The 22187-nt window shown below is 42.1% G+C and overlaps 1 protein-coding gene across 1 annotated transcript in view; it reads right to left on the bottom strand.

The window, feature by feature from the left end:
• LOC311142142 (A disintegrin and metalloproteinase with thrombospondin motifs 2-like) overlaps nucleotides 1-20386 on the bottom strand; it is an 85065-nt gene extending 64679 nt beyond the window's left edge. The window contains 3 exon segments of the mRNA XM_084177734.1: nucleotides 18407-18442; nucleotides 18444-18835; nucleotides 20226-20386. Of these exon segments, the coding sequence (XP_084033860.1) occupies nucleotides 18407-18442; nucleotides 18444-18835; nucleotides 20226-20310 (513 nt within the window). The 5' untranslated portion in view covers nucleotides 20311-20386.
• Between the last annotated feature and the right edge of the window lie 1801 nt (nucleotides 20387-22187).

Here is a 22187-nt window from a genome sequence, read left to right as displayed (position 1 = left end):
TCATCAATCTACACACAATACCCCATAATGACAAAGCAAAAACAGGTCTTTAGAAATGTTTACAAATGTATATATATATATAAAAAATGAAATATGACATTTACATAAGTATTCAGACCCTTTACTCAGTACTTTGATGAAGCACCTTTGGCAGCGATTACAGCCTTGAGTCTTCTTGGGTATGACACTACAAGCTCGGCACACCTGTATTTGGGGAGTTTCTCCCATTCGTCTCCTCAGATCCTCTCAAGCTCTGTCAGGTTGGATGGGGAGCGTCGCTGCACAGATATTTCCAGATCTCTCCAGAGATGTTAGATCGGGTTCAAGTCCGGGCTTTGGCTGGGCCACTCAAAGACATTCAGAGAATTGTCGCAAAGCCACTTCTGCGTTGTCTTGGCTGTGTGCTTAGGGTCGTTGTCCTGTTGGAAGGTAAACCTTCTCCCCAGTCTGAGGTCCTGAGCGCTCTGGAGCAGGTTTTCATCTAGGATCTCTCTGTACTTTGCTCCGTTCATCTTTCCCTCGATCCTGACTAGTGTCCCAGTCCCTGCTGCTGAAAAACATCCCCACAGCATGATGCTGCCACCACCATGCTTCACCGTAGGGATGGTGCCTGGTTTCCTCCAGACGTGACGCTTGGAATTCAGGCCAAAGAGTTAAATATTGGTTTAATCAGACCAGAGAATCATGTTTCTCATGGTCTGAGAGTCCTTTAGGTGTCTTTTGGCAAACTCCAAGTGGGCTGTCATGTGCCTTTTACTGAGGAGTGGCTTCCGTCTGGCCACTCTACCATAAAGGCCTGATTGGTGGAGTGCTGCAGAGATGGTTGTCCTTCTGGAATGTTCTCCCATCTCCACAGAGGAACTCTGGAGCTCTGTCAGCGTGACCATCGGGTTCTTGATCACCTCCCTGACCAAGGCCATTCTCCCCTGATTGCTCAGTTTGGCTGTGCGGCCAGCTCTAGGAAGAGTCTTGGGGGTTCCAAACTTCTTCCATTTAAGAATGTGTTCTTGGGGACCTTCAATGCTGCAGACATTTTTTGGTACCCTTCCCCAGATCTGTGCCTCGACACAATCCTGTCTCGGAGCTCTACGGACAATTATTTTGACCTTATGGATTGGTTTTTGCACTGTCAACGGTGGTACCTTATATAGACAGGTGTGTGCCTTTCCAAATCATGTCCAATCAATTGAATTTACCACAGGTGGACACCAATCAAGTTGTAGAAACATCTCAAGGATGATCAATGGAAACAGGATGCACATGAGCTCAATTTCGAGTCTCAAAGCAAAAGGTCTAAGTTTTTTAAATAACCTGTTTTCACTTTGTCATTATGGGGTATTGTATGTAGATTGATGAGGGGAAAAAATTACTTAATCCATTTTAGAATAAGGCTGTAACGTAACAAAATGTGGAAAAGTCAAAGGGTCTGAATACTTTCCGAATGCACTGTATACGGTACAGTGCCGTCAGAAATTATTCACACCGTAATGTCAAAGTGGAATTATTATTATTATTTATACACAAAAAATGGAAAAACTGAGTCTAAACGTATTCCTAAAGTTCAGGAGTAAACATTTGCTTAACAAGTCATTTAATAAGATGCATGGACTCTGTATGCAATAATAGTGTTTAACACGATTTTAAAGGACTGCCTCATCTCTGTACCCCACACATACAATTATCTGTAAGGTTCCTCAATCGAGAAGTGAATTTCAAACACAGATTCAACCACAAATACAAGGGAGGTTTTCCATTGCCTCGCGAAGAAGGGAACCTATTGGTAGATGGAGAAAAAAACGACTAACATTGAATATCCCTTTGAGCATGGTGAAGTTATTAATTACACTTTAGATGGTGTATCAGAGACTGATAAACTACTTTTATCTCAAGGCCATCAGACTGTTAAATAGTCATCACTAGCTGGCCTCCGCCCAGTACCCTGCGCTGAACTGTCACTAGCCGGCTACCACCTGGTTACTCAACCCTGAACCTTAGAGGCTGCTGCCTATGTACATAGACATGGAATCACTGGTCACTTTAATAATAGAACACTGGTTACTTTAATAATGTTTACATACTGCTTTACCCACTACATGTGCATACAGTGCCTTGCAAAAGCATTCATCCCCCTTGGCGTTTTTCCTATTTTGTTGCATTACAACCTGTAATTTAAATGGATTTTTATTTGGATTTCATGTAATGGACATACACAAAATAGTCCAAATTGGTGAAGTGAAATGAAAAAAATAACTTTTTTCAAAAAACTAAAAGAAATTAATAACGGAAAGTGGTGCGTGCATATGTATTCACCCCCTTTGCTATGAAGCCCCTAAATAAGATTGGTGCATCCGATTACTTTCAGAAGTCACATAATTAGTTAAATAAAGTCTACCTGTGTGCAATCTAAGTGTCACATGATCTATCACATGATCTCAGTATATATAAACCTGTTCTGAAAGTCCCCAGAGTCTGCAACACCACTAAGCAAGGGGCACCACCAAGCAAGCACCATGAAGACCAAGGAGCTCTCCAAACAGGTCAGGGACAAAGTTCTGGAGAAGTACAGATCAGGGTTGGGTTATAAAAAAATATCCGAAACGTAGAACATCCCACGGAGCACCATTAAATCCTTATTTAAAAAATTTAAAGAATATGGCACCACAACAAACCTACCAAGAGAGGGCCTGCCAAGAGTGAACCATGGTGGTGGCAGCATCATGCTGTGGGGATGTTTTTCATTGGCAGGGACTGGGAAACTGGTCAGAATTGAAGGGATGATGGATGGCGCTAAATACAGGGACATTTTTGAGGGAAACCTGTTTCAGTCTTCCAGAGATTTGAGACTGGGACGGAGGTTCACCTTCCAGCAGGACAATGACCCTAAGCATACTGCTAAAGCAACACTCGAGTGGTTTAAGGGGAAACATTTAAATGTCTTGGAATGGCCTAGTTAAAGCCCAGAAAGCAATCCATTTGAGAATCTGTGGTATGACTTAGAGATTGCTGTACACCAGCGGAACCCATCTAACTTGAAGGAGCTGGAGCAGTTTTGCCTTGAAGAATGGGCATAAATCCCAATGGCAAGATGTGCCAAGCTTACAGCCACATACCCCAAGAGACTTGTAGTTGTAATTGCTGCAAAAGGTGGCTCTACAAAGTATTGACTTTGGGGGGGCGGTGAATAGTTATGAATCATTCAGATGTTCATTGGCAAACTTCAGACGGGCATGTATATGTGCTTTCTTGAGCAGGGGGAGCATGCGGGCGCTGCAGGATTTCAGTCCTTCACGGCGTAGTTTGTTTTCTTGGTGACTATGGTCTCAGCTGCGTTGAGATCATTGACAAGATCCTCCCGTGTAGTTCTGGGCTGATTCCTCACCGTTCTCATGATCATTGCAACTCCATAAGGTGAGATCTTGCATGGAGCCCCAGGCTGAGGAAGATTGACAGTTCTTTTGTGTTTCTTCCATTTGCGAATAATCGCACCAACTGTTGTCACCTTCTCACCAAGCTGCTTGGCGATGGTCTCGTAGCCCATTCCAGCCTTGTGTAGGTCTACAATCTTGTCCCTGACATCCTTGGAGAGCTCTTTGGTCTTGGCCATGGTGGAGAGTTTGGAATCTGATTGATTGATTGCTTCTGTGGACAGGTGTCTTTTATACAGGTAACAAATTGAGATTAGGAGCACTCCCTTTAAGAGTGTGCTCCTAATCTCAGCTCGTTACCTGTATAAAAGACACCTGGGAGCCAGAAATCTTTCTGATTGAGAGGGGGTCAAATACTTATTTCTCTCATTAAAATGCAAATCAATTTATAACATTTCTGACGTGTTTTTCTGGATTTTTTTGTTGTTATTCTGTCTCTCACTGTTCAAATAAACCTACCATTAAAATTATAGACTGATAATTTCTTTGTCAGTGGGCAAACGTACAAAATCAGCAGGGGATCAAATACTTTTTTCCCTCACTGTATATACAGTTGAAGTCGGAAGTTTACATACACTTAGGTTGGAGTCATTAAAACTCATTTTTCAAACACACATTTCTTGTTAACAAACTATAGCTTTGGCAAGTCGGTTAGGACATCTACTTTGTGCATGACACAAGTAATATTTCCAACAATTGTTTACAGACAAATTATTTCACTTATAATTCACTGTATCACAATTCCAGTGGGTCAGAAGTTTACATACACTAAGTTGACTGTGCCTTTACACAGCTTGGAAAAGTCTAGAAAATTATCATGGCTTTAAAAGCTTCTGATAGGCTAATTGATATCATTTGAGTCAGTTGGAGGTGTACCTGTGGATGTATTTCAAGGGCTACCTTCAAACTCAGTGCCTCTTTGCTTGACATCATGGGAAAATCAAAAGAAATCAGCCAAGACCTCAGAAAAGAATTTGTAGACCTCCACAAGTCTGGTTCATCCTTGGGAGCAATTTCCAAACGCCTGAAGGTACCACGTTAATCTGTACAAACAATAGTACGCAGGTATAAACACCATGGGACCACACGGCCGTCATACCGCTCAGGAAGTAGACGCGTTCTGTCTCCTAGAGATGAACGTACTTTGGTGCGAAAAGTGCAAATCAATCCCAGAACAACAGCAAAGGACCTTATGAAGATGCTGGAGGAAACAGGTACAAAAGTATCTATATCCACAGTAAAACGAGTGCTATATCGACATAACCTGAAAGGCCGCTCAGCAAGGAAGAAGCCACTGTTCCAAAACCGCCATAAAAAAGCCAGACTACGGTTTGCAACTGCACATGGGGACAAAGATCGTACTTTTTGGAGAAATGTCCTCTGGTCTGATGAAACGAAAATAGAACTGTTTGGCCATAATGACCATCGTTATGTTTGGAGGAAAAAGGGGAACGCTTGCAAGCCGAAGAACACCATCCCAATCATGAAGCACGGAGGTGGCAGCATCATGATGTGGGGGTGCTTTGCTGCAGGAGGGACTGAGGCACTTCTTTATGTGGATATATTGAAGCAACATCTCAAGACAGGAAGTTCAAGCTTGGTCGCAAATGGGTCTTCCAAATGGACAATGACCCCAAGCATACTTCCAAATTTGTAGCAAAATGGCTTAAGGACAACAAAGTCAAGGTATTGGAGTGGCCATCACAAAGCCCTGACCTCAAACCTATAGAAAATGTGTGGGCAGAACTGAAAAAGCGTGTGCGAGCAAGGAGGCCTACAAACCTGACTCAGTTACACCAGCTCTGTCAGGAGGAATGGGCCAAAATTCACCCAACTTATTGTGAGACGCTTGTGGAAGGCTAACCGAAATGTTTGACCCAAGTTAAACTATTTAAAGGCAATGATACCAAATACTAATTGAACTTCTGACCCACTGGGAATGTGATGAAAGAAATAAAAGCTGAAATAAATCATTCTCTCTACTATTATTCTGACATTTCACATTCTTAAAATAAAGTGGTGATCCTAACAGACCTAAAACAGGGAATTTTTACTAGGATGAAAAGTCAGGAATTGTGGAAAACTGAGTTTAAATGTATTTGGCTAAGGTTTATGTACATTTCCGACTTCAACTGTATATATTTAAACTCCGGACTCAGATATTGCTCGTCCTAATATTTCTGTATTGTTGTGTATTGTTCGATATTACTGCACTGTAGGAGCTAGGAACACAAGCATTTCACTACACCCGCAATAAAATCTGCTAAATATGTTTATGCGACCAATACAATTTGATTTGATCAATACACCCAGTCATTACAAAGATACAGGCGTTCTTCCTAACTCTGTTGCCGGAGAGGAAGGAAACCGCTCAGGGACATTAAAAAAGTTACAGAGTTTAATGGCTGCGATAGGATAAAACTGAGGATGGATGAACAACATTGGAGTTACTCCACAATACTAACCCAATTGACAGAGTGAAAAGAAGGTAGCCTGTACAGAATAAAAAATATTAAAAAATATGCATCCTGTTTGCAACAAGACACTAAAGTAATACTGCAAAAATGTGGCAAAGCAATTAACTTTTGTCCTGAATAAAAAGTGTTATGTTTGGGGCACATCCAATCCAATACATTACTGAGCACCACTCGCCATATTTTCATGCATGTTATGGGTATGCGTGTAATCGTTAAGGACTGGGGAGTTTTTCAGGATATGAAATAAACAGAATGGAGCTAAGCACAGGCAAAATCCTAGAGGAAAACCAGACACTAGGAAATTAATTCAACTTTCAGCAGGACAATAACCTAAAACACAAAGCCAAATCTACACAGATGTTGCTTACCAAGAAGACAGTGAATGTTCCTGAGCGGCCGAGTTACAGTTTTGAATTAAATCTACTTGAAAATCTATGGCAAGACCTGAAAATGGTTGTCTAGCAATAATCAACAACCAACTTGACAGATCTTGAAGATTTCTTTATTTTTTTATTGGCAAATGTTGCACAATCCAGGTTTGGAAAGCTCTTAGAGACTTACCCAGAAAGACACACAGCTGTAATTGCTGTCAAATGTGCTTCTACAAAGTATTGACTCAGGGGTGTGAATACTTATGTAAATGAGTCTGGGTAGCCATTTGATTAGGTGTTGAGGAGTCTTATGGCTTGCTGGTAGAAGCTGTTTAGAAGCCTCTTGGACCTAGACTTGGTGCTCCGGTACCTCTTGCCGTACGGTAGCAGAGAGAACAGTCTATGACTAGGGTGGCAGGAGTCTGACTATTTTTAGAGCCTTCCTCTGACACCGCCTGGTATAGAGGACCTGGATGGCAGGAAGCTTGGCCCCAGTGATGTACTGGGCCGTACGCACTACCCTCTGTAGTGCCTTGCGGTCGGAGGCCGAGCAGTGATGCAACCAGTCAGGATGCTCTCGATGGTGCAGCTGTAGAACCTTTTGAAGATCTGAGGACCCATTCCAAAACTTTTCAGTCACCTTAGGGAGAATAGGTTTTGTTGTGCCCTCTTCACCACTGTCTTGGTGTGCTTGGACCATGTTAGTTTGTTGGTGATGTGGACACCAAGGAACTTGAAGCTCTCAACCTGCTCCACTACAGCCCCGTCGATGAGAATGGGGGCGTGCTCGGTCCTCTTCTTTTTCCTGTAGTCCACAATCATCTCCTTTGTATTAATCACGTTGAGGGAGAGGTTGTTGTCCTGGCACCACACGGCCAGGTCTCTGACCTCCTCCCTATAGGCTGTCTCGACATTGTCGGTGATCAGGCCTACCACTGTTGTGTCATCGGCAAACTTAATGATGGTGTTGGAGAGTTGTGCCTGGCCATGCAGTCATGAGTGAACAGGGAGTACAGGAGGGGACTGAGCACGCATCCCTGAGGGGCCCCCGTGTTGAGGATCAGCGTGGCGGATGTGTTGTTACCTACCATTACCACCTGGGGGCGGCCCGTCAGGAAGTCCAGGATCCAGTTGCAGAGGGAGGTGTTTAGTCCCAGGGTCCTTAGCTTAGTGATGAGCTTTGTTGAACGCTGAGCTGTAGTCAATGAACAGCATTCTCACATAGGTGTTCCTCTTGTCCAGGTGTGAAAGGGCAGTGTGGTGCGCAATAAAGATTGCATCACCTGTGGATCTGTTGGGGCGGTATGCAAATTGGAGTGGGTCTAGGGTTTCTGGGATAATGGTGTTGATGTGAGCCATGACCAGCCTTTCAAAGCACTTCATGGCTACAGACGTGAGTGCTACAGGTCGGTAGTAATTTAGGGAGGTTACCTTAGTGTTCTTTGGCACAGGGACTATGGTGGTCTGCTTGAAACATGTTGGTATTACAGACTCAGACAGGGAGAGGTTGAAAATGTCAGTGAAGACACTTGCCAGTTGGTCAGCGCATGTTGGTAATCCGTCTGGCCCTGCGGCCTTGTGAATGTTGACCTGTTATAAGGTCTTACTCACATCGGCTACGGAGAGCGTGATCACACAGTCGTCCAGAACAGGTGAAGCTCTCATGCATGTTTCAGTGTTACTTGGCTCGAAGCGAGCATAGAAGTAATTCAGCTTGTCTGGTAGGCTTGTGTCACTGGGCTGCTCGCGGCTGTGCTTCCCTTTGTAGTCTGTAATAGTTTGCAAGCCCTGCCGCATCCGACGAGCGTCGGAGCCGGTGTAGTACAATTCGATCTTAGTCCTGTATTGACGCTTTGCCTGTTTGATGGTTCGTCGGAGGGCATAGCAGGATTTCTTATAAGCTTCCGGGTTAGAGTCCCGCTCCTTGAAAGCGGCAGCTCTACCCATTAGCTCAGTACGGATGTTGCCTGTAATCCATGGCTTCTGGTTGGGGTATATACGTACAGTCACTGTGGGGACGACGTCATCGATGCACTTATTGATGAAGGCAGTAACTGATGTGGTGTACTCCTCAATGCCAACGGAAGAATCCCGGAACATATTCCAGTCTGTGCTAGCAAAACAGTCCTGTAGCTTAGCATCTGCTTCATTCAACCATATACGTGTCAACAACCACAGCTAATGAAGTCGCTGAAACCCTTAACAAGGAGTTGTAGTCAGTTTTGGAATTGGTGGCCAGTAATAAACTGGTCCTGAACATCTCTAAATCTAAGAGCATTTTATTTGGTTCAAATCATTCCCTAAGCTCTAGACCTCATCTGAATATTTTAATGAATGTTGTGGCTATTGAACAAGTTGAGGAGACTAAATTACTTGGTGTTACCTTAGATTGTAAACTGTCATGGTCAAAACATATAGATTCAATGGTTGTAAAGATGGGGAGAGGTCTGTCCGTAATAAAAATATGTTCTGCTTTGTTGACACCACACGCCACAAATCAAGTCCTGCAGGCTCTAGTTTTGTCTTATCTTGATTATTGTCCAGCCATATGGTCAAGTGCTGCTAAGAAATATCTAGTTAAGCTGCAGCTGGCCCAGAACAGAGCGGAACGTCTTCACTGTAATCAGATGGCTAATATAAATACTATGCATGCCAGTCTCTCTTGGCTAAGAGTTGAGGAGAGACTGACTGCATCACTTGTTCTTTTTATAAGAAACATTAATGTGTTGAAAATTCCAAATTGTTTGCATAGTCAATTTACGCACAGCTCTGACACACACACTTACCAAACCAGACATTCCACCAGGGATCTTTTCATGGTCCCCAAATCCAGAACAAATTCAAGAAAGCTGTATATACAGCCATTATTGCATGGAACTCCCTTCCATCTCATATTGCTCAAATGAACAGCAAACCTGGTTTCAAAGAAGAGATAAAGCAACACCTCACAGCACAACGCATCTCCCCTATTTGACTTAGATATTTTGTGTGCATGTATTGATATGTAGGCTATGTGTGCCACTTTTAAATATATGTACTGTAGTTCTGTCCTTGAGCTGTTCTTGTCTATTAATGTTCTGTCTTATGTCATGTTTCATGTTCTGTGTGGACCCCAGAAAGAGTAGCTGCGGCATTCGCAACAGCTAATGGGGATCCTAATAAAATAACAAACAAAAAAGATCGTATTTATAATTTAGCTAGCCATGTTGGCAACAACAACAGTAATTGTGTGATGGTGGGGACGCAGGGCTGTGTTCCAAACAAAAAAGTGTGCTTGCTTCAGTTCCTCAATGGAAAAGCTAGGACAGCTAAAAAAATGCACCTTATATTTGAAGGCTATTTCCTTGTGTCATAAAAGTGCATTGAAATTACTTAGGAATTGTGCGCTGTTTGGAGAGGTGTGTGGCCACTTGGAGACACCAGTTAGACCTCTCACTCAAACACTTTTTTTTTCTCCCTTATGTTGCACCTACCCCAAAATGTCCATGAATATTATTTGTATGTTATTGAATGTATTTAGAGTATTTTCAGATCTCGTTATTGACAAACACTGTGAAAAGTACAGTTAATGTAAAATGCACATGAAATCAACAGTTTAATGTTTGGATTCAGTCTTGTGTCAGGTCAACTGTTGTGTCCTCACCTTGGGTCTCATAATTTCCCCATCATCTCCAAAGTGTTCTCTTTCAATTGTTACCTTGTCATGCATATGCTTTTTATAGTTCTTCTGTAAGAAACATTTCATATTGTCCCTATCCATATTGGCCAATTTCCATTAGTGTAAAAGGTTAAACCGGGGTAAGTGATAATTATTATAAACTCTCCATTTTCACTGCTGGAGTTATACTTCAGTGGAAGGGCAATGAAAATGATAAAATACAGTGTTTACACTGTAAGTGTTGGAAAGGGAAGATTGGGGCCATATCCATAATAGTCCTTTAAGAAACATATTTCCATTGCACAAAAAGCATGACCTTATTCCATAGCAATAGTTCTCATTGAAGAAAGGCCAAAAGTGTTTTTAAACTTTTGCTATGTTGACTCACGGTATTCGGTGTTAGTTGCCATTCGAAGGGTTGTTGGGTTTACGTGACCCTCACTCTACAAAAAAAAAAGCTATTTCTAAACTTCCTCAAACTTCCTTTCAACCTTTAATTGAATCATATTACAACATTTATTTTCAGCCTTTTCAACATAATCTTACACATTATAAATTACATTTAGCCAAATCTGAGATTAGACGTTTTGCTGAATTTTGGAAGTGAATTCTGCCAGTTGTTATTATGGCAAGTGCAATAGACACCCAGATTGTGTCAATCTGACAGTGTGACACCAAATCTATGGGATTCAAGGATTAATGAGTCCTGCATCAAACTTGATCTTGGTCCTGAGTTGCATACAGTATAAAATCCTGAATTTACAAAAAAAGTTTTAAATTAGTCAAATACAGTTTATCATCAAACAGGCCCATTTTCAAGCCTAGCAAGAATCGTTATGATGTGCGGGCCAAAGCTACTTGTGATTTGAGTTGGATTGTTGATGTTCATTCTAGTAATCCTTTTAATTTCTGGAGGGGGGCATGGGCTCTGGGGACCCCAAACAGGGGTTGGAGCCCCCCCTCCCCAGATAGCATATGAACACATCATAAGCCATGGCAAAAATTACATTTACATTTTACATTTTAGTCATTTAGCAGACGCTCTTATCCAGAGCGACTTACTAAACTAAACTAAACTAAACTAAAAATGTTTAGAATTACAGGAAATTAGCTGTAAAACTGCACATTCTTCTCTCAGCCTCATGGCAAAATTTGTAGAATAGCAGGAAATTAGATTTTAAAATGCTAAATTCTCTCAGCCTCATTGCAAAACATGTAGAATAGTATCTATAAAACTGCACATTTCTCTCTCCATGATAATGTGTAGAATTGCAGGAAATTAACTTTAAAACAGCAACATTTTCTCTTTGCCCCATGGCAAAATGTGTTGAATTATAGGAAAAGCTCAGACCTTGCTGGGGGGTTGCGAAAGTGCTGTACGCCACTGACGCTGTGCACACACATTAAACTGTCCTGGATCATCGGGTCAGATCCCACATGTATTGCCTCCATTCTGAACTCTCTTGACTAACATCCACGCCACACTGCTGTTTTCCATTTGGACACTCCTACAGGGACTGGCCGAGCCAGGTGGCTGAGATCACATTGCATACTGTAACTACATACAGGACCGGAGGGAACTATCAAGACCCAATCTCCTCTTTTTCACTCCCACCCATCACTTTAACATTGCATTTGGATAGAGTCACACTCAACCCTTTGTCTGTGTGTGCCCTGACACACTTTTCCTTTTAAAAGTTTTCCTATGAAACATCTACTGTACGTATCCCGGTCATGCTCCTTCACACCATGACATCCATAGACAACTCTAAATGCTAAGGTGTCAGTCATGGAATTCTTCAAGACGTTCCTATTTTTTCCATCTACATAATTGGACCGAGTCTCATGGCCATGAAAGAAAGCTGACACAGAATTCAAATTAAAACAAAACATGACAAGACATTTATTGGCTTCCATGTTTGTGATGAGACAGTTGTGTTCTCTAAGGAGGTCAACTGTATTCATGCGTGTAGACCTGTTCTCTACAGCAGAGGCATTGTGTCTTCAGGTTCAAAAATCCTCTTTACACTCCAGTTGGGCTTGTTATCTCAACTATAAATCCTGATAAGAGCGCCAATATGTCACTTTGAAACGGTAATGTAACACACAGCCTGCTGGACTGGGCATTCAGCCAGATGGATGAGAGATGGAGAGAGGGAAGGCAGACACTAGACAGACAGACAGTGAGAGACAACCTGATAGACAGACAATGTGGTAGACAGACAGACAGACAGGCCACATTAGCGCTTAGTGGTGGAAGAAGAAGAATGCTTTCTTTTATCCTACAATTAGGACTGAGGTTTTCATCCATACATATATAGAAACAGATCTAAACTCTGGTGAGAGGAAATTAAATGTGCCTGTGCAGTGGGCTCCTCATACTATCATTCAATGCTGCTTCCTCCAGCTTGTAGCAATGGTAAGTGTGGCTTGTGGAATGTTAATGGAAATCATCAAAGGCCACAGATACTACATAGACACCAGATCCAGGGGATTCTGGAATGGCCCTAGCTGACAAGTGTGTTCCTCTTTAACCCCTCTCCACTGCCCACTCAGCTCCACAAAAGAGAGTGTCTCCTATTGGCCCAAACCAGAGAGGGGAGCGACAGATGGATGTATCCTCTGCCGAGTACCCAACAACTGATGTTCCGGTTTTCACGGGAAATGGAAAAGAGAGCCTGTGACGCGACTTCCGCTTTTGGAAGTTAACAAGGCGACACTTCATCTTAACTCCTCCTCCACATTTACTGGATTGGTTGAACAGTGCAGAAGAGGACCTCCCCCGACAGTGTTTTTCCTTCTCGTCAAGACCAGTATGTACGGGATCTAGTTTCAGGCGTTTCTTTTACGCCTGCTACGTTCGGTTTTATGGCTGAAACAGTGAGCCCTGGTCCAATTTGGTGCCTTTGGCTCAACATTGATTTGAGAAGGCTCAGAGGTCATACAAATCACGACACAGCTCCAAACACACCAGCCCCGGCCCAGCCAGGGGAGCAACATGAACAAGACTCATACAACTTGATTATGTTATACCACAAACCTGCACCTAATTAAATATGTGTGACATGACATCCAAAGCTTGTGTTCAGAAGATTAAAGACCACTGGGATGACAGAAACTGTAGAGACGTTGCAACTTCATTAGTAGGTTACACACAGCTGTCATACACTGCGTATACAAAACATTATGAACACCTTGAGTTGCACCCCCCATTTTGCCCTCAGAACAAGCCTCAATTCATCGGGGCATGGACTCTACAAAGTTTTCAAAGGGTTCCACAGGGATGCTGGCCCATGTTGACTCCAATGCTTCCCACATTTGTGTCAATTTTTGCCAGCCTGAGATCTGTATGGGATAATGCTTCTTTGGTGGCTTGATTACAAGCTGGATAAGACTACAAGCTACAGGACCACTGTATGTAGTAGAGGATTGATTTATCTGTTATCATAACACAGAGAAAGCACACAAATTATAATTTCAGCCACAACATGCATCTCTGGAACAAGGTGACACAGGACATACCAAACAGAGAAGGGAGGAGGAGAAAAACAGATAGATATCACGCACGCGCACACACACACACACACACACACAGACGAAGCAGACAGGCTGACCCCTTGGGACAAATTGCATAAGAGGATGGTTTCCATGACAACTGTCTGTAGCATAGGCCACAACAGATTTGCTCATTTGGTGGATGTCACTTGCTCCAATTTCCGTTACCTATAGATACTGTGGCAATGGCAACAGCTTGTGCCTCTGCTGAATGTCTGAAGCGGACACTTGTAGTGCACCTCCTACTCAGTTCTCACTTAGCAGGGGTAGCGGCCTGCTCTGCTCTGGCATGGTGCAGTCTGCTAATGATGATACTCATGCCTGGCCTGCAATACCATGGCCATGCAGAGTGATGTGTGGAGAACATAGAGCTGATGACGAGAAGACCTGGGGCCTTAAAGCCAGACTCAGTAAGTCCCAAATTAAATGTCAGTTTTTTTTCTGGTTTAATATATCTCGAAGTGTATAGATGAAAGATTAATTTGCTATTTGCATCACTTCAAAGTGATACATATTAAGGTTTTATTCATTATTGTTTACAAACTGCAGGTAAGGTTTCTCCAGGTAATTATGACGCATAGGCCTATTGATAATTTATCTCGCGCACGTTCTATCTGTCCCTCTGATACATCCACGACTACAGCAACACATCAACAATACATATCTAGCTATATCCCTCTCAATTCAAACGAGACACATAAATGAGAGTTGAGTGATACAGAATAAATGTGTGATTCAGCTGACAAATAAATGTGGTAACGGTTAATAATATTGGCTGCTGGCTGTCAGTCCGTCTGTGCATCTGCTTGTCTGTGCAACAGCTGACGATAGGCAAGAGCACAGATTTGAAAACACTGGTGGGTCTGTCGTTACAAAATTGCTTTGATGTTGCTAGCTTGAGCTTCTGAATGAAAACTGGAATTGTGGGCGATTTTCATTCATCAAGGGATTGAGAATATTTTACTAGTGCAACACTTGCTAGTTGGACCATATTCCAGACTTCTCAGCATGACCAGTGCCAGCATGCTGGACACTATGGATAATAATAGCAGGTAGCTTAGTGGGTAAGAGCGTTGTGCCAGTAACCGAAAGGTCGCTGGTTCTAATCCCCGAGCCGACTAGGTGAAAAATCTGTCGATGTGCCCTTGAGCAAGGCACTTAACCCTAATTGCTTCTGTAAGTCGCTCTGGATAAGAGCGTCTGCTAAATGACTAAAATGTAAAATGTAAATGTAATAATAGCTAGCAAATATAGCTGGCTCGCAAACAGATAGATCCACATACGCATTGCTTGCAAATCGACATAGCCTACCGGTGGGTGATTAGCCTACAGCTAAACAAACCTTCATGCACTTGCAAACTTTGCTGGAGTTGCTAGCTGGCTAATTGTTTTCCTCTAGGATGTGGAGTTTACTATTGCAACCTTTTGATGGCAAATTTATTCAACCCTATAGTTGCTGAGGGTTGATTTTTCCAGGCAATTACATCTTACTTCTGTAATGTTCATAGCTGACTCCACTTGTAAATCATAATTTGTATACAGTAGAGTAACCTACACTGAACAAAAATATCAACGCAACATGTATAGTGTTGGTCCCATGTTTCATGAGCTGAAATAATAAATCCCCACAAAAATTCATACGCACAACAAGCTTATTTCTCTCAAATGTTGTGCATAAATTTGTTTACATCCCTGTTAGTGAGCATTTCTCCTTTGCCAAGATAATCCATCCACCTGACAGGTGTGGCATATCAAGAAGCTGATTAAACAGCATGATCATTACATAGGTGCACCTTGTGCTTTGGACAGTAAAAGGTCACTCTAAAATGGGCAGTTTTGTCACACAATGCCACAGATGTCTCAAGATTTGAGAGAGCATGCAATTGGCATGCTGACTGCAGGAATGTCCACCAGAGCTGTTGCCAGACAATTTAATGTTAATTTCTCTATCACAAGCCGCCTCCAACGTTGTTTTAGAGAATTTGGCAGTACCTCTTACCGGCCTCACAACTGCAGATGTATGGCGTTGTGTGGGCGAGCAGTTTGCTGATGTCAACATTGTAAACAGAGTGCCCCATGATGGCAGTGGGGTTATGGTATGGGCAGGCATAAGCTACGGACAAAGAACACAATTGCATTTTATCAATGGAAATTTGAATGCACAGTGATACAGTGACGAAATCCTAAGGACCATTGTCGTGCCATTTATCCGTCACCATCACCTCATGTTTCAGCATGATAATGCATGGCCCCATGTCGCAAGGATCTGTAGACAATTCCTGGAAGCTGAAAATGTCCCAGTTCTTCCATGGCCTGCATACTCACCAGACATGACACCTATTGAGCATGTTTGGGATGTTCTGGATCGACGTGTCCGACAGTGTGTTCCCGTTCCCGCCAATATCCAGCAGCTTCGCACAGCCATTGAAGAGGAGTGGGACAACATTCCACAGGCAACAATCAACAGCCTGATCAACTCTACGCAAAGGAGATGTGTCGCGCTGCAGGAGGCAAATGGTGGTCACACCAGATACTGACTGGTTTTCTGATCCATGCCCCTACCATTTTTTTTAAAGGTATCTGTGACCAACAGATGTATATCTGTATTCCCATTCATGTGAAATCCATAGATGAATGAATTCATTTCAATTGACTGATTTCTTTATATGAACTGTAACTCAGTAAAGTCTAGAAAATTGTTGCATGTTGCGTTTATATTTTTGCTCAGTATACATGCTTGATGTAGGCTACAAGCAAACGAGAACACCATCTGTCTGGTACTGACTGTTGGAAGGGTGGCTGTCCTAGCGGCCGCTTGAGAACTCTCTGATAGAGCACGTTATGACGTCTTGCCTAGGTTAGTTAACATTATGTCTTGCCTGGGTTTGTTTTGTCGCCCCGACAGTTTGATATTTTACAATCACAAATTAAGTAAATGAGACTTACTGAGTCTGGCTTTAAAGCATTGTACTATAATCTCATAATCATTCAACACTGATGAAATACCTTTCAGGAGGAGCTTGGTGAGTGTAAAGCTTGGAACTGCAACTCATCAAAAATATTATTGAAAACACTTTGAAGTTTGTGGAAATGTGAAACTAATGTAGGAGAACACATTAGATCTGGTAAAAGATAATACAAACAAAAAAACATGTGTTTTCTATTATTTTTTTGGTTCCATCATCTTTGAAATGCAAGAGAAGGGCCACAATTTAATATTGCAGTTTAGGCGCAATTTAGATTTTGGCCACTAGATGGGAGCAGTGTGTGTGCAAAGTTTCAGATTGATCCAGTGAAGCATTGCAATACAGGACTATTTTGTCTCAAGTCTGCCCAAATGTGCCAAATTGGTGAATTGCTACATTTTCAAGTACATAAATATAGAGAACATACAAAAATGATATGGTAATACAAAATGTAAGTTTACACACTCCCAGGAATGTCATACATGATAGATAATTAGCTTATACACTAACTTTCACACATCTAGATGGCCGGGCGGGGTAGGTGTTGAGCCAGAGACAGCAAGGGTTCAAACTGTAGAACCCAGTTCCTACATTTGAATATAAAAATTGATTTTATTAAACAAAACTATGCTACATTTTATCTCTGGGACCCTTAGGATTGTAAGTACATTATTTACCTTCAGAGGTAATTGTATCAAACCAGTTGCCGTGATAAGTTTTTTATTGTTGTGCACTCTCCTCAAACAATAGCATGGTATTTTGTCACTGTAATAGCTACTGTAAATTGGAGAGTGCAGTTAGATTAACAAGAATTTAAGCTTTCTGCCCATATAAGACATGTCTATGTCCTGGAAAATTTGCTGTTACTTACAACAGTCATGCTAATCACATTAGCGCACGTTAGCTCAACCGTCCTGTATACGGGACACCGATCCCGTAGAGGTTAAAATAGAGAACCTACACTAGTCTGTCACAACACAGACAGTACTGTGTATGGACATGCTCTGGTGCTATGTGCTCCAAGCAGAGAAATGTAACACTCCTCACAGAGAGGAAAGAGTAATACAAGTCTAACACACTCTCACAGACAGACAGAAACTCACCAATGAGACTGTCCATGTTTGAAGACTGGTCTTTCTCTTGACAGTTGTTTTCTGACACTATAATCTGGACATGTTTATTGGACAGGTCTGATCATAACACTGCAAGTATGATTTGTCCAGATGACATGGGAAACCACAGGGGGTAAAGAGAGAAAAACAGTGGTGTCTTTTTAACAAATTGTTTACTTTATCGCTAATTCTAAATTCAGACCTGTCTGAAACCCATCCTTGAGAGAGTAATATTCTGTAATGAGTGCTCTGTCTCTGTGTATCTTTAAGGAGCACATTTAACTAGATGGGGTGGGGGCTTTGGCTAAACTATTTCATGTGATCATTAAGGAGATGTGGTTTTATTGCAGCAGGGTGGGAGGGAGAGAGGAGGGATGAAGTAGCTGTCTGAGATATGAAGCGTATGCCTCCAGGGACTTACAGCTCCACTGGGCCTCCCTCCCTCCCTCAGCACAGAGACCTGCATACTGAATACTGCCACCCTGCCTGCTGGAGGCCAACCAGCAATGCCAAGCAGGGAAAGAGAAGTTTGTTTTATTATGAGATTACGTATGCTGCTTTTGTTTTTTACAATCCTCTATTTTCATGCAGACCATATGAAAAACATCTGCCTACATCGAAAATAACTTCAGTCCTTCTGTGCAGAGATACACAACCACAACAATGTGCCAGAGGTTAAACTCTCCAACCTCTCCTGTCTTTTGGATGTAATAAGTCTAGCCAGCTTTACTACTATGGTATTCCACTTTGTCTATCAACTGTACCTAATAAAGTTCTACAGGTGCAATATCAGTGTAACTACAATACGTGAGGGATACATTTCTCAACGGTGCAGCACTTACCAGACCATCACAGTTGCTGATAGCGACGGATGTGTGTGTCCCTGACGTTGGTGACCTCTCCTACATAAAAGCAGTCGCTGTCCCGTAGAGGCTCGTAGCGGGTCTGGTTGCCCTCCTCGTGCCACTCCACTTTAGCTCCGGGGGCCACCAGCCTGGAGTTGAAGTGCAGGCGCAGGTGGAGCTCCTGGCCAAATACAGTGACATTGTAGAAGAGTGTCTCCCTGTGCCTGGCTGTACCCTCTCCCTCCTCCAGGTCTCCATGGCTGGGGTCTGAGGCAGCTGCAGCCTCTCTTCTCCAGCGTCTGTGGGCCTGCTGGTGCTGGCTGTCCAGTTGAGGTGCAGAGACAGCACCTGAGAGGAACCGGCCCTCTGCGTCAGTGTTCACAGGCTTAGCCACGCCATACTCCCTCAGGACATGCTGCAGAGACTCTGTATGCACGGGGAGAGACAGTCACACACTGATCAATACACACATAATCATGCACAGAAGTAACAGATGCAAACAGAGTGCCACACACACGCACGCACACATGCACAAGCACACACACACGCTTTAGTATCTATAGCACAGTGGAGGCTGGTGGGAGGAGCTATAGGAGGACAGGCTCATTGTAATGGCTGAAATGGAATGGAGTCAAACATGTGGTTTCCATATGTTTGATGTGTTCCTTTGATAAGTTCCATTAATTCCATTCCAGCCATTTCAATGAGCTCATCCTCCTATAGCTCCTCCCACCAGCATCCACTGCTATAGCATGGGTAAAAACATATGATGGGTCTAACTTTATAAACACATATACAATGTGAATCTATAGCTGACACATTTTACAACCACAACTGACTTTGGCATATTCCCTACCTTATCAATAAACCACAGGCAATAATAAGCCTAGACTAATAGGCCTATCAAAAAAAGAACACGTCGGTGATGTGCCCTTGAGCAAGGCACTTAACCCTAATTGCTCCTGTAAGTCGCTCTGGATAAGAGCGTCTGCTAAATGACTAAAATGTAAATGTATGCCCCAATGTTCACGTCCGTTCCCGCAGATGAACACGCTCGACTACACTTCTTTGTGAACCATAACAAACACGTCCAAGTTCAGAGCAGATACAGCAATTTATATGCATGACTCCATCCATTGTCAACTTGCGAGTTGCGACTTCAGTTTTGGTAGGAAGCTGTGACCCAGCACGCAGACAAGCACGTCAAGACGGGGTGATGATTAAAGCTGTCAACTAGGAAGAATAACTAAGGTCAATATTCATGAAATCAGGTAATTACAAATGTCAAATTAAATTGAATGTCAAATTAAAGTTTAATTTCATTCCAACCATTTATTTTACTAGTCAAATGGAATGGCTTATTTGGAGACGGTCGTTGTTAGTTTAATTTAAGCTATAACTGCTGTAAAAACTTCAACAATATTTGTGCTAATTCACATGACTATATATATATAACCAATTGCAATCAATAGTGCATGATCAATGTTCCATTGGAATGTTCTTCAGATGCTGAACTTGTGCGCACGTAAATTATGTTTGAATGAAAAACAAATGTGGAAAAAGTTGGTGTCATGCAAAAGAAAGGGAAACGTACAGACACACTGCATAAACACACTACCATTCGTACTCAACGATATTTCTGTTTATGCAAAATGTAATTGAACTTGTATGGGCTACGGAATAACCTGTGTGAATTTGACATGCTTCAAGATCGATTCGTGATCAGATCATTTTCGCAAGGGTGGTAGCCTACCTAGGTTATAGCCTAAGCTTTACACAATTGTATAAAATGTATAAAATCATAAATCACACATACCTATGCCATTGGAGATATAAAGTCCATTCGCGAGAATTAAATGCAGTAAAATAATAAAGAATGCAAATCCAGGCGTAACATCCATTGCTGGTCTGAAGAAAAAGACCGCACATCAGAGAGGCAGACTTTGAAATTCTAGATAATGCGATCTACCAGCCCCGAACCCCCTCCGGAACAGATCGCAAAGTTCTCTCTCTCTCTCTCCCTCTCTCTTTCTCTCTCTCTCTCTCTCTCTCTCTCTCTCTCTCTCTCTCTCTCTCTCTCTCTCACACACACACACACACACACACACACAAACCCACATACACACACAAAACGTAATAAAGTCATTTGCAGAAATTTAGCCAACTTGGTCTTTGACAGTGTTCACAGAGTGACAGCCGAATAATAGAAATGCCCAGTTGCATATTCTTATGGCTACCATGGCTAGAAGAAGATATCTCAGTGACTTTGAAAGAGGGATCTCAATGGAGCATAGGGGGTTTAAAGGGTATGTGTGTGTGTATGCGTGTGCGTGTGTGCGTGTATGTATTTACAGTATGTATGTATGTATGTATGTATGTATGTATGTATGTATGTATGTATGTATGTATGTATGTATGTATGTATGTATGTATGTATGTATGTATGTATGTATGTGTATGTATGTATGTACAGTATGTATGTGTTTGTGTGTGTTTCTCATTCACCAGATCTCAACCCAATTGAAACCTTATGGGAAATTCTGGAGCGGCGCCTGAGACAGCATTCATCAACAAATCAACAAATTATGGAATTTCTCATGGAAGAATTGTGTCTCACCCCTCCAATAGAGTTCCAGACACTTGTAGAATCCATGCTAGGCCATTTAAGCTGATCTGGCGGCTCAACACCCTGTTAAGACACTTTATGTTTAGTGTTTCCTTTATTTTGGCAGCATAGAAGGGTTGACTGACAACGTCATGAAAATGATGCTCGCGCATCGATGAGGCAGAAGGCCGTGTGGTGTTACGATTCTGAACGGTCAGATAGCTAGCAACAATGACAAGAATCTGCCATGTGGGGAATCTTAGGTGGCTAATTTTAGCTTGTTGTATCTTGTTATTGATACCATGTCTTGTTTTGAGATGTTTTGACTGATGTAATGTCTATGTTAATATGGCAAAAATTCGCTAGCTAGCTAAGCAACAACTGTAACGATGTATTTGAGAGACAACAAGTGCTCATTGTGCAAAAGTATTTATGTTTTTGATAAAAATTTGGAGACTAAATATAGTTTACATGTTGTCAAGGATCTAAGCCAGCGCAGGCAGGCTCTAGCACATTTTGCCATGACTTACATTATGCCATGATATCTGAGTGAGAGTGACTAACAAAATCAAATGGGGGCCTCCTGGAGGTCAGGGCCCCTGGGCACGTGCCCTGTGTGACCGGTTGGTATTCGGCCATGATTACTACAAGTTTAGATAGCTGGCTAGACTAATTTACCAATCTAAAAATTGTTAGCTGACATAGCTAATTGAGTGACTGTCAGTGACTTACAGACAGTGGTGTAAAGTACAAATACTTTAAAGTACTACTTAATACTATTTATATTTTTATATTTTTGACAACTTTTACTTTCACTTCACTACACTCCTAAAGAAAATAATGTACTTTTTACTCCATACATTTTACCTGACACCCAAAAGTACATTTTGAATGCTTAGCAGGACAGGAAAATGGTCCAATTCATGCACTTATCAAGACAACACATGGTCATCCCTTCTGCCTCTGATCTGGCGGACTCACTAAACACAAATGCATCTCTTGTAAATGATGTCAGAGTGTTGGAGTGTGCCCCTGGCTATCCATAAATGTATTTTACTAGAAAATGGTGCCACCTGCTTTGCTTAAGGAATTTGAAATGATTTATACTTTTACTTTTGATACTTAAGTATATTTTAGCAATTACATTTACTTTTGATACTTAAGTATATTTAG

This window comes from Coregonus lavaretus (genome assembly GCF_964263955.1).
Source record: "Coregonus lavaretus genome assembly, chromosome: 15".
NCBI classification, from domain to species: Eukaryota; Metazoa; Chordata; class Actinopteri; order Salmoniformes; family Salmonidae; genus Coregonus; species Coregonus lavaretus.
This window is presented reverse-complemented; position numbering and strand designations above follow the sequence as displayed.